Raw genomic sequence first — 11,170 nt, forward strand, 5'->3', positions numbered from 1 at the left:
AAATTATTTGTTAAAAGATTAAGCTATTTTTTAAAATTGAAACCTTTTTTTTAGTTGTTCATTTTACCATTAGGAATTCGGTCTCAATTGCTTCATAGATCTAGACTCAGATTGTTCTTTATTATTATTATTGTTTTTTTTATTGCTTGCTTCAGTTATACTGTTTACTCATATTTATTTATTCTTTTTGTAGGAATTCTGGATAAATACCTTATAAAGTTGGAGCTCTTCATACATATCTATTCATAATTTCAGTAAGTTTCTTCCTTCCAATTTTCAAATTTTTGCAAAATAATTCCTATGTTTTTGTTTTGAAATCATATCTTAGCCCCAAGGGAGGTTAAGTGGATCAAATTATGGTATTAGAGCTAGAGGCTGTCTTTTTCTTTTTCATTTTTTTAACTTGGTTTTTCTTACTTTCTCACTAATGAAACAGTAACATATTTTTACTGGTATTATGTTTTCTGTTTCGAATGCTATTATTTGATTTTATCACCTTGGCTTCTAACCCCATTTCTGATTCATATTTGGCTGCTTATAAGTAGAGGAAAAGAAAGGAGAGCAAATCAGATTGCCATACTTTGCAGTACTTGAAATATCCTGAAAGCTTATCAAAAAAAAAAAAAAAGACTTGAAATATCTCGAAAGAAGAACAATAAAGTGAATTTGTTCCTGTCTTTACTAGATCAAATTTGCTTATCTATTTCAGGTGCATAGCTTGCTTTAAATTTCTTCTTTAGTTCTCCTGCATTTAAATACTATCTTATTTTGTCGTAATTTTCATTTTTTATGCTAAGCTGTCACCATCTCACATGAACTAACTCATGTTTAAGAAAATGATAAAACTTTCCCCTTTTCTCCTTCTGTTTATTTGGCATTTTTTCCACCTAATCTCAAGGTATATCTCTTTGCTGGAACTGAAGTGTGAAGTGCTCTTTTTTGTTAGTATTGTACCAGTGCAATGGCTTCTAATGCTACAGTTGGACAGAAATGTCCATCGCCAATGAAGGCTACATCAAATGGCCTCTTCCAGGGTGATAACCCCCTTGATTATGCACTTCCTCTTGCCATTCTGCAGATATGTCTGGTAGTTGTACTAACAAGGGGCCTTGCTTTTCTTCTAAGGCCAATAAGGCAGCCACGTGTGATTGCAGAGATCATTGTGAGTTCCTTTCTATGTTCAAACTTCTACATATCCATGTATTGATTTCCCATGTTAGTGTTATTTATGTGTAGTTATCAGTATATCTGATGTCAAATTATGGCAAAAAGTTTATAGTTTCCCGCTTCAATAGTTTTTCCATCTCAAATTTAAAAAACATTTCCAAGTTTTTTAGATGTTTTAAGTAAAAAATTACTCTAGCGTCTAGAAGTTACACAATGTTCTATTGATTTAATTTTCACTGCTCATCTACCAGGGAGGAATTTTACTTGGGCCATCTGTTCTGGGTAGAAGCAAGAGCTACTTGCAAGCTATATTTCCACCCAAGAGTCTCACTGTATTGGATACTCTAGCAAACATTGGTCTCATTTTCTTTTTATTCCTTGCTGGTCTAGAGATAGATCTTAAAGCCCTCCGTCGAACTGGAAAAACAGCCCTTGCAATTGCTGTTGCTGGAATAGGGCTTCCCTTTGCATTGGGAATTGGCTCTTCATTTTTGCTCAAAGCAACTATATCAAAAGGTGTAAATGCTTCTGCATTTCTTGTGTTCATGGGTGTTGCTCTTTCTATTACTGCCTTTCCGTCTTAGCCCGCATTCTGGCAGAGCTGAAGCTTTTAACGACAGAATGTTGGAAGAATTGCTATGTCAGCTGCAGCTGTTAATGATGTAGCTGCATGGATTCTACTTGCTCTTGCTGTCGCCCTTTCTGGATCTAACAATTCTCCCGTTGTATCACTGTGGGTCTTTTTGTCTGGGTGTGTTTTTGTCATTTGTTTGAGTTTCATTGTTCCCCCAATATTGAAATGGATGGCTCATCGATGCCACGAAGGTGAGCCAGTAGAAGAGATATACATATGTGCAACATTAGCTGCTGTTCTGGCTGCCGGGTTTGTAACTGATGCTATTGGAATTCATGCCATGTTTGGTGCTTTTGTGGTTGGAGTTCTTTTCCCAAAGGAAGGGCCATTTGCTGGTGCTCTTGTGGAAAAAGTTGAGGATCTTGTATCTGGTTTGTTCTTGCCACTATACTTTGTTTCAAGTGGACTGAAGACAAACATTGCAACAATTCAAGGGCTTCAATCCTGGGGTCTTCTGGCTTGTGTGATATTTACAGCATGTTTTGGGAAGATTGTTGGGACTGTTGTGGTGTCCCTTTCCTGCAAAGTTCCTCCTCGTGAGGCTTTTGCGCTTGGGTTCCTTATGAATACTAAAGGGCTGGTTGAACTCATTGTTCTGAACATTGGGAGGGATAGAAAGGTAAATTGAGTTTTCCTCCTGTAGTGACTAGAGTCATTGCCTTATTTCATTATGGTTTTTATGAAATAAATGATGCATTTTGGCTGTTTTCACTTTCAGGTTCTGAATGATCAGACATTTGCTATTATGGTTCTAATGGCTCTCTTCACTACCTTCATTACCACGCCAATTGTTATGGCTGTATATAAGCCTGCAAGAAGCAGAAAAGTGGACTACAAGCATAGGACCATTGAAAGAAAAAATCCAGATACTCAACTTAGAATATTGACCTGTTTCCACAGTGCAAGAAATATCCCATCGATGATAAATCTCCTTGAGGCTTCGCGAGGCGTAGGGAAGCGTGAAGGATTTTCTGTGTATGCTCTGCACCTTATGGAACTATCTGAGAGGTCATCAGCTATATTAATGGTACACAAGGCAAGGAAAAATGGGCTTCCCTTCTGGAATAAGAGTCGGCATTCAGATTCTGACCATGTTGTTGTGGCATTTGAAGCTTTCCAGCAACTGAGTCAAGTAACTGTCCGTTCAATGACTTCAATCTCTTCAATGGCTGACATGCATGAGGACATCTGTACCACTGCTGAGAGAAAGAGAGCTGCGATCATAATTCTTCCATTCCATAAGCACCAGAGAATGGATGGTTCTTTTGAGACTACTCGGACAGACTTCCGCTGGGTGAATCAGAGGGTTCTTGAACGTGCGCCTTGTTCCGTCGGAATTCTTGTTGATCGTGGGCTTGGTGGAACCACCCATGTATCTGCAAGCAATGTTTCCCTTTCGATGACAGTTCTTTTCTTTGGGGGCTGTGATGATCGTGAAGCCCTTGCTTATGGGGCTCGAATGGCAGAGCACCCAGGTATCAGTTTAAATGTTATTCGCTTTGTAGTGGGACCTGAAACTATTGGAGAAATTGCTAGGATTGATATGCAAGAGAATTCCGACCGCAAATCAATGTCATTGGATGAAGAATTTCTTTCCGAGTTTAAGCAGAAAATATCAAATGATGACTCTATAAGATATGAAGAAAAGGCTGTCCGAAATGCCACAGAAACCTATGCTGCAATTCATGAGGCAAGCCGCTGCAATCTTGTTCTCGTAGGGCGAATGCCTGATGGTGAATTGGCCTTGGCTTTAATGAGGAGAAGTGAATGCCAAGAACTGGGGCCCGTAGGTAGTTTACTGATTTCTCCAGATTTCTCAACGACAGCATCAGTCTTAGTTGTTCAACAGTACCATGGCCGTGTGTCTCTGAATTTGGCTTCAGACATGGAGCAAGAATCACCTGACAAAGATTCAGAATCCAACTAAATCTCATCGTCCGAACTTTTTGTCCCGATGAGTACACAATGTAGATGAATTTTCCGTACACAAAGCCAAAAAAAAAATGTTAAATAGAACCTTGAAAATTCTTTCTACTTAGTTATACATATATATATGTATAGTTTTATTCACATTGTTTTTCTTGCTTCTTATAATGTCTATTCAGTATGGATTTTACATGAAATAGTTGAAGAACATATCAAAAGGTTCATCTATTGCCAAAGACCTTCTTTCCCTCTCAATCAATATATATATATATATATATATATCAATTAATGTTTAATGTTGACCCTTTCTAAGTTTTAGGTTCAATTCAGGCCACCATGAAACAAGTGTGCTTTCCTTTCTCTCTTGAAAAGGAAAAAAAACCGTTTTTCCTTTTCAAGAGAGAAAAGGGTTTTCGCATAAAAGAAAAGAATTTACCGTGGAAAAAATAAAAATTCTAATAAAGTTAAACGAAATGGAATTTCGGGAACAGCCGATGTGTCATTGTTTTATCTGGAAGTGTAACTTAAAAAACTTACACCCTGCCACACTGAATAACTCTAATCGGATAACATCAGGTCTGGGAGGATTGAAAGCCATTCCCGCTTTACGGTGAGTTAGGGTTTTGAGATTATGGCTTCCCTCTGCTCCCATCTTTATCCTCCGTTTCCCTCTCTGGTTCTTCCTCGCCAAAATACGGTTTCCAGTTGCTTTTTCATCAAGTAGGCCATCATTTTTGTTTAAGTTACTCTGAAATTTATGCCCTTTTTTTTTTCTTTCAATTCACTGCTAAAAACCAATTTGTTAATCGTTTTATTTTGTCTATATTACTTCTGAGTACAGCAGCATATATGGGTTTGATTAGTTTTGAAGTTGGTTGGTGGTTTTTGTGTCTTACTGTATCAATTTTGTTAATTGAGTGTAAAGATAGGTTTTTAATCCAAAACCCAGATGGAATCTTATGGGTTTAAAGCATTTTGTCTGTTAATTGATGCAACTGATACATTAGGTAACCTATCTGTCATCAAGGATGATGAAATATCTAGAATTTGAATCTTAAAATCCTGTTTGCAAACTATGTAAAACTAACACCTTAAAAGCCCATTCTTTGTTTCAGTAGCAGGGTAAAATTCAATCTGAAAAAGGTGTCGACAACGAGAAGAATAACTTGCAAGAAGGCGAGTTCAAGGGGCCCTGATAATGATAGGGTTGTGAGAAGTAAGATCGAGAAAACTGTGGCAAAGCAGGGAGACAAAAAATTTGTTCATGAAGGTTTAATTACTGAATCACTTCCCAATGGTATGTTTCGAGTTCTTTTAGACAATCAAGATTTAATTCTAGGTTATCTTTCTGGAAAGATACGAAAAAATTTCGTACGAGTATTGCCTGGAGACAGAGTTAGAGTTGAATTGAGTCCTTATGATTCAACCAAGGGACGTATAGTTTATAGGCTTCGTAACAAGGATGCAAGTGGATAGTAGGCAAGATTTTCCAAGAAATTTATGCTCTGACAATCAGTCACTAGGATTCGATGTGAGGAACCTCCAACTATTAAAACAGGGCCCTATTCAGTGTAAGAGAACGAAAAAACAATTTGTTGTCTTTTGAGAAACTCCTCAAGCGATTGATAAATTGGTTCATCATGCAAAACTACAAACCTGATGATGATTGGAGGAACAATATGGCAGTTAGTTTAGCTGGTGAGTTTCTTGGTGGCATGGCAAAGATTCGGACAAGTCTTGGCTTCTCTAGGAGCTTGGGGAACTTCGAGATTGGTGAGAACTAATCTTGTTTTGTAGCCATACTTTTGAAAGTTATATTATCCTTCTTTGAATAGTTTTGATAAATGTATTTCTTTACTTGAATTGAAATGTATCTATTTTTCTAATTGTTGAATTTCCATGTACAATTTACGTACTTAAAGTAACTTTACTGCACATGGATGTGCTTTTCAACCTTGATTTGGGTTCTCTTACTGACATTGAAATGCTTGAGGAATTTCTTGAATTCAAAGAATCCGGATTAGAGCTAGTAACTATGCTAAAGAGATTGAATTAGAGGGGAGTGAAGTAATTGAGAAGCTTTCTCACAAACAGGATGAAAGGAATGAAAATCTATTTTTGCTAGGCTGAATGCTGTTGATACTGCCAGTCTGCCACGATACATTTGGTGCCTATTCCTGGCTGATTATTAAGAGATTCTAGTGGTGTTTGGATATGTAGCTACAATGCAAGCATAGGATCGGCTTCTGTTGTTTCTGCTAATTGCTGGAGTAAAACGACTGACTTGTAATGGAGTGGGAAAGTATAGCTAGTTAGCAGTGGAATCCGGTTGAGCCATGGGGAAAGTAAAGATACCAACGAATGAAAATGTGTATCTGTAGGGTCCGACTGAAGATTGCCTAATGCATCGAGGGAAACTGGATTTGCATTCTTCAGCAAGTTTGCATAGAGGGGTAGCACTGCTGACTAAATAACGGGGAATAAAAGTATTGGGACAGTGATGAGTTACAGCCCCTCTCTACAAATATGACCCAGCTTGTCGAAGATAGTGCTTGGCTGTCTGCAGGGCTTGTGTTTCTCCTCTTGTGTCTGTTCCTTGAAATTGACTTGACCCTGCACCCAGTTGTGGCCTTTCTTCATTAGATTGAAGTGCATTAATATGAAGGTCTGGGTTTATCAACCCTCTTCTGTGTTTTTGTGTTTTGCTTCTCTCTCTCTCAAGGAGAGAGAACAATAATTTAAACTTTAGATCATATTATATATCAACTAATTTCTGTCGTTTGGATTCGAGAGTGAAATCTTGAAAACATAGTACTTCTTATTCTGAGATGACAATCCTAATGCGTGTCATTGTCCAAAGAGAATGCTAGATGGTTTAAGTGCGGAACAATAAGAGGTTTAAAGGAGATTAAGAAAAGACTAATTAAATGTTAATGGGAGATTAAGAAAAGACTAAGTAAAATAAACTTGAATCAACATGCTGTTACTTTCAAGTAAACAATTGGTCTGTAATCTAAACAAGTTCGTAAGCACTTTGAAACTTTCGTTCTTTTCTTCTTCCTTTGAACTAAGATCTATAATTAGCAAAACCTAATCAAGCTATAAATTAGTTAATTGTAATAAATTATCAGTTGTGCGGCTGTCTTTTCTGAACCCCTCCGTGTAAGCTTCAAGCTTTGCTGATTTAATAGATTTAACTACTACTGTCTTAAGCATTTATCTTACAATGAAATGGCCACAAAAGATTCGTTGGGCAAGTATATTTTCCAGACAACTTAATACTCAGCAGAAAAGGACAGCATGCTTTCTTCTTTTCGTGTGAGTAACAAATAACAGTATTTAGCAGCTGCTCCTCTCTCTCTCTCTGTCTATATATATATATACATACATATATATATATATCTGAAGAGATTACGTTTTATCAACCACGAAGCGTCAATTAAACTAGCCTCAATAAGGCATGAGATCTCTTGTAGGGAAATCATGTTGCCTTGGCTTCTCTTTCCTACTTGTATCTCAACACTCTGTTTGGGCTGCCAAAAAAGCATTGAATCCACGAAAACCATGCAAACGATTCGTTCTCTACTACCATGACATCCTCTTCGGCGGCGATGACATGGCTAATGCCACATCAGCCGCAGCTACCAATATGAGTAAGCTAGGGAACTTCAACCTTCGGATGCTTGTGGTATTCGATGATCCCACGACAAAAGACCAGCACTCCTTTCCCATCCTGTTGCAATAATTTTTCTTTTCTTCGTAAATTGGTTGCCTGGTCGACATAGAACAACTGGATTCTTGGTTCGACATTCTAACAACAATATTTCGTCCCGTTTAAATTAACAAAAACGTGACGGGGTGTGCAAGCTATGCAGAACGTGCATAGTTACTGTGTTCTACCTAGCTTCAGAATTAAAGTAACGAAGATGTCCCAGATGCCCCAGTTTCTTTCTTTCAACATTGATAAAATGATTTCCATTGCGTCTCTGATCCGAAAATAGAACCCAAAGTGCAAAACTCAACCCTTGATCCAAAATTTCATTGTCTACTGTCTGTAGAACAACTTAAGGTACGTTTGAACGTACGGTCCAGAGACACTGAATCTGTATGGATCTGTATATTCAGTGCGTATGCAGGTTGCAGTGCGGTGCGGGATCCAAGAAAGTTCCATTTTACCATGTTAAAGAAATGAAAATGCCATTGTCTTGATAGCTGACAGTACATCGAATCAGGCAACAAGCCGTTGGGAATATCATGTCTAGTTATTCCATGGGAGCTGTCAGCTGTAGTGGTCCAAAGGATTTGCTAATGTGAAAAAAGGTCCTGCCTGCCTGCTGATTTGGCTTCAACAGTTGTTTCCTTCGTAATAAACAGTCGTTGTCTCATATTATTCTTTAATTTTTAATGATCAAAATGAGCCCTTTTTTTTTTTGGAAGACTAATGTGATCGTTACTGTCATTGACTTAAAGCACCAATGAAATCATATACACGAGGAACATGACTAACCTCAACAAGAGATGCTGATTTCATTAATGGAGCCACGAGCATATCGATGGGAATAGATTCCATGGTGATAGGTGGAAGAAAAACGACAACCATTTTTAAGCAACAAATTACAAATATTAACCGCTGGTACTGCTCTCTATATATAGCCTGCAAGCAAGGCTAGCTAGGTAGCTTCACTAAACCTTTAGCCATAAGAGATCATGTAGAGAAAACGTGTTCCATTCTCTTTTTCCTTCTGATCATATCTCAACATGTCGTGGCTACTAGCAAAAGGTTGAAACCACAGCAACCATGCAAGCGATTCGTTTAATTTTTTGAATGGTAGAAAACTTATATATATAGACACGTTTTAATTAAAAAGATTATTTGTCCAATCATTATCATAGATATAGTAATCAATATCAAAGCAATCTTGTCTTTCTAGTGGAATTGTGGGAGCACTTTTAATTTTTTCTTAATTTCTTAATTAGTTAGTTGTTACCAATTGGTTTTTGCTTTAGTCTAGTTGGCTAGCTAGCTACTTAATCAATTTTCAGATTATCTAGTCAAGCAACTCATTTTGACTTGTCTTCATGATTAGGTTTCTCCTTTGTCCATGCAAAGCCATTTTCATAAAATTATGAATTGTCTGAATAATTTAATAAACAGGAAGAGCATCATACTAACAATAATATTCACTAGTCAACCCAGACAGAATTGCTGTTTTTCCCCTGATTTTTGGCAGATGCATCTCACTTCCCATGGATTCTAGTACAGTATTTTCCAATTTTTGACCTGATGACCCGGATTTTGCCCCAGCATTCTCAGCAACCGCCATGATCAAATGGGAACTCCTGATATCAAAAAAATGGTCTTTCTCCAGATTCCTCTGTAAACAAACAGACAAACAAAAAAATTCTCATGCTAAGTTGGCTCAGTTCAACATTCCGGCTAACCGGAATATCCTTGACCCAAAGTGGGGCGATGACGCAGGAGCTTGAATAAGTCCTGTTTGATTGACTTCAACTTTTACCTAATTAAGCATCTCCTACTTAAGCTGTTAAGGGAGGCTATGGACTAGTGCTAGCAGAGCAGCAGCGGTAGTCTCTATTTAAAAACCCAGGCATGAGAAATTATTTATATACATGAGACAATGTACGAAGATCTTCAAATTTTTTTGATAAAGAAGTCAGCAAAAGAAATGCTTCCCAAATAACACGGTGAACAAACTTGGTTTTGTCCAATCTGCAAGTCAAATTTGAGCCCTCATTAAATTTAATGCCCATGCTTTCCTCAAATAGTATTAATTTTCCTAACCAAGATATTAATAAAAATGGACGAAATGTATTTAATGTCTTTATTTACTTCAATGATGTTAGCATGCACGATTATCTGCCCCAAGCATTTCCCACCAAATTATGATATACACCAACCTCTAGAATTGCTCTATATATATAATTCAGCTGGCTTTTGAAGCAGCAAATTAAAGCAGGAAGATTGCTATCTTGATTAACCATTGGAGCTCCACTACAGAAGTCATATTGGTGTCTTCTGTTCGTCACCCTTTTCCTCATGTCTCAATCGGTTTTAGCCACCAGAAAAAAATTGAAACAACGGGAACCATGCAACCGCTTCTCTCTCTATTACCATGACAACCGCTTTAGCGGCCTAACGTGACGTCCATTGCGGTCCTCAACGCCACTGCTTTTGGCAACTACAACTATGGCATGTTGGTGATCTTCGACGATCCTATGACGAAAGACAACAGCTTTTTTTCTCCCCCGGCTGCGTGAGCGCAAGGGTTCTATTTCTACGATGGCAAAACGCAGTACAATGCTTGGTTTGCTTTCAGTTTGGTGTTCAACTCCAGTGAACATAAGGGAACTTGAACGTAATGGGTGCGGATCTATTTAGCCAAAAGACTAGGGATCTCTCCATCGTTGGAGGAACGGGAGACTTTTTCATGTCCAGAGGGATTCTCTCAATTCATCCTGACTTTGTTCAAGATAACTATTATTTTCGCTTTAAGATGGAGGTCAAGCTGTATGAATCTGTTTGTGTTCTTCATATATCCTACGTGTGCTATTGCAATGTGACTTCAATAAGGGCATTTATATCTTTTGTGATGAAATGGTAGAGAGTATGAAAAAGAGCCTAGCTGAGCACTCCTGACCTTAGTATTACAGCAATTTCTATGGGCTCATGGCTCTAAACCCACTTTTCAAATGGGCTATGTTGGCCAACCAACAGAAGCTTTCTCCACTGTTTGCTAAGAGGCGACCCTCGGCCTAAATCAGTTTCTTCAAACGGGATACCTACCCAGCCCATGGATATTCTCACTAACCATGTAATTAGAACTAATTTATAATTCTAATTAGTACTTATTTAGTTTGATTTTTTTTTCAATTTATCTATCTCTTAAAAATAAAAATCAAATCATACAAAAATTTGAAAAAACTCTTAAAAGATAAATAATTTTTTTTAAAAAATAAAATTTTGAAAAAAAAAGCTTTAGAAAAAGTTTCAGGAATGAGCTTTCTCTATTCTTTTTTTAAAAACACGTTTTTTTTTTGGGAAATTTTTTTTTTCATTTCAAAAATATTCTCATCTATTAAAAATAATTCAAACATTATCTATTTTTATTTTTTTATAATTTATTGTTAATTATAAATTTTATGTTTTGTAAAAATACTTTTTATACTTCTCATAAATAAAAAACTAAAATTAACTTTTTTTCATTATGAACAAAGAAATTCGTGATTAATAGAAAATTATTTATTAAATACCTTTTATGGTAATTTTAATCAAAATTAAAATTTATATAAATTATTTTATCAAATAACTTATTTATAAAAGTAAATTTACCAAACAGATTTAGCTTAATTTTAAAAGTTATTATTTTTTATAAAAACTTTATAATAATTTTTAAATTAAAAAAAACTAAGCTAAATAGGCTT

General features: G+C 36.6%; 3 protein-coding genes across 5 annotated transcripts in view; all 3 read left to right on the top strand.

Annotated features, from left to right (window-relative positions):
* The window catches only part of LOC110422900 (cation/H(+) antiporter 18-like), a 7,250-nt gene extending 3,261 nt beyond the window's left edge, over positions 1 to 3,989 (top strand). Inside the window, 6 exon segments of the mRNA XM_021436966.2 lie at positions 194 to 254; positions 947 to 1,162; positions 1,419 to 1,743; positions 1,746 to 1,789; positions 1,791 to 2,420; positions 2,520 to 3,989. Of these exon segments, the coding sequence (XP_021292641.2) occupies positions 962 to 1,162; positions 1,419 to 1,743; positions 1,746 to 1,789; positions 1,791 to 2,420; positions 2,520 to 3,728 (2,409 nt within the window). The 5' untranslated portion in view covers positions 194 to 254; positions 947 to 961 and the 3' untranslated portion in view covers positions 3,729 to 3,989.
* A 280-nt stretch (positions 3,990 to 4,269) lies between these two features.
* On the top strand, positions 4,270 to 6,519 carry LOC110423063 (Nucleic acid-binding, OB-fold-like protein). 3 transcript variants are annotated; one of them, XR_016351073.1, is made up of 3 exons: positions 4,285 to 4,447; positions 4,843 to 5,500; positions 5,853 to 6,519. XR_016351073.1 is itself a non-coding variant. In XM_021437292.2 (2 exons), exons 1-2 carry the CDS (start codon positions 4,359 to 4,361, stop codon positions 5,201 to 5,203), a joined length of 447 nt encoding a protein of 148 aa, XP_021292967.1. In that variant the 5' UTR covers positions 4,270 to 4,358; the 3' UTR covers positions 5,204 to 6,519. The 3 variants fall into 3 exon arrangements, 2 of the variants coding, with proteins under 2 accessions (XP_021292967.1, XP_021292885.1); XM_021437292.2 differs by having other exon boundaries at positions 4,270 to 4,447; positions 4,846 to 6,519; XM_021437210.2 differs by having other exon boundaries at positions 4,843 to 6,519.
* A 668-nt stretch (positions 6,520 to 7,187) lies between these two features.
* On the top strand, positions 7,188 to 10,350 carry LOC110420304 (dirigent protein 5-like). The gene is given in 3 exon segments (XM_021433575.1): positions 7,188 to 7,376; positions 9,911 to 10,097; positions 10,100 to 10,350. Coding segments are annotated over 3 exon segments (627 nt in total).
* Positions 10,351 to 11,170: the final 820 nt, after the last annotated feature.

Source organism: Theobroma umbraticum, unplaced genomic scaffold (genome assembly GCF_002168275.2).
Source record: "Theobroma umbraticum cultivar Fairchild unplaced genomic scaffold, ASM216827v3 scaffold_30.0, whole genome shotgun sequence".
Classification (NCBI taxonomy): Eukaryota; Viridiplantae; Streptophyta; class Magnoliopsida; order Malvales; family Malvaceae; genus Theobroma; species Theobroma umbraticum.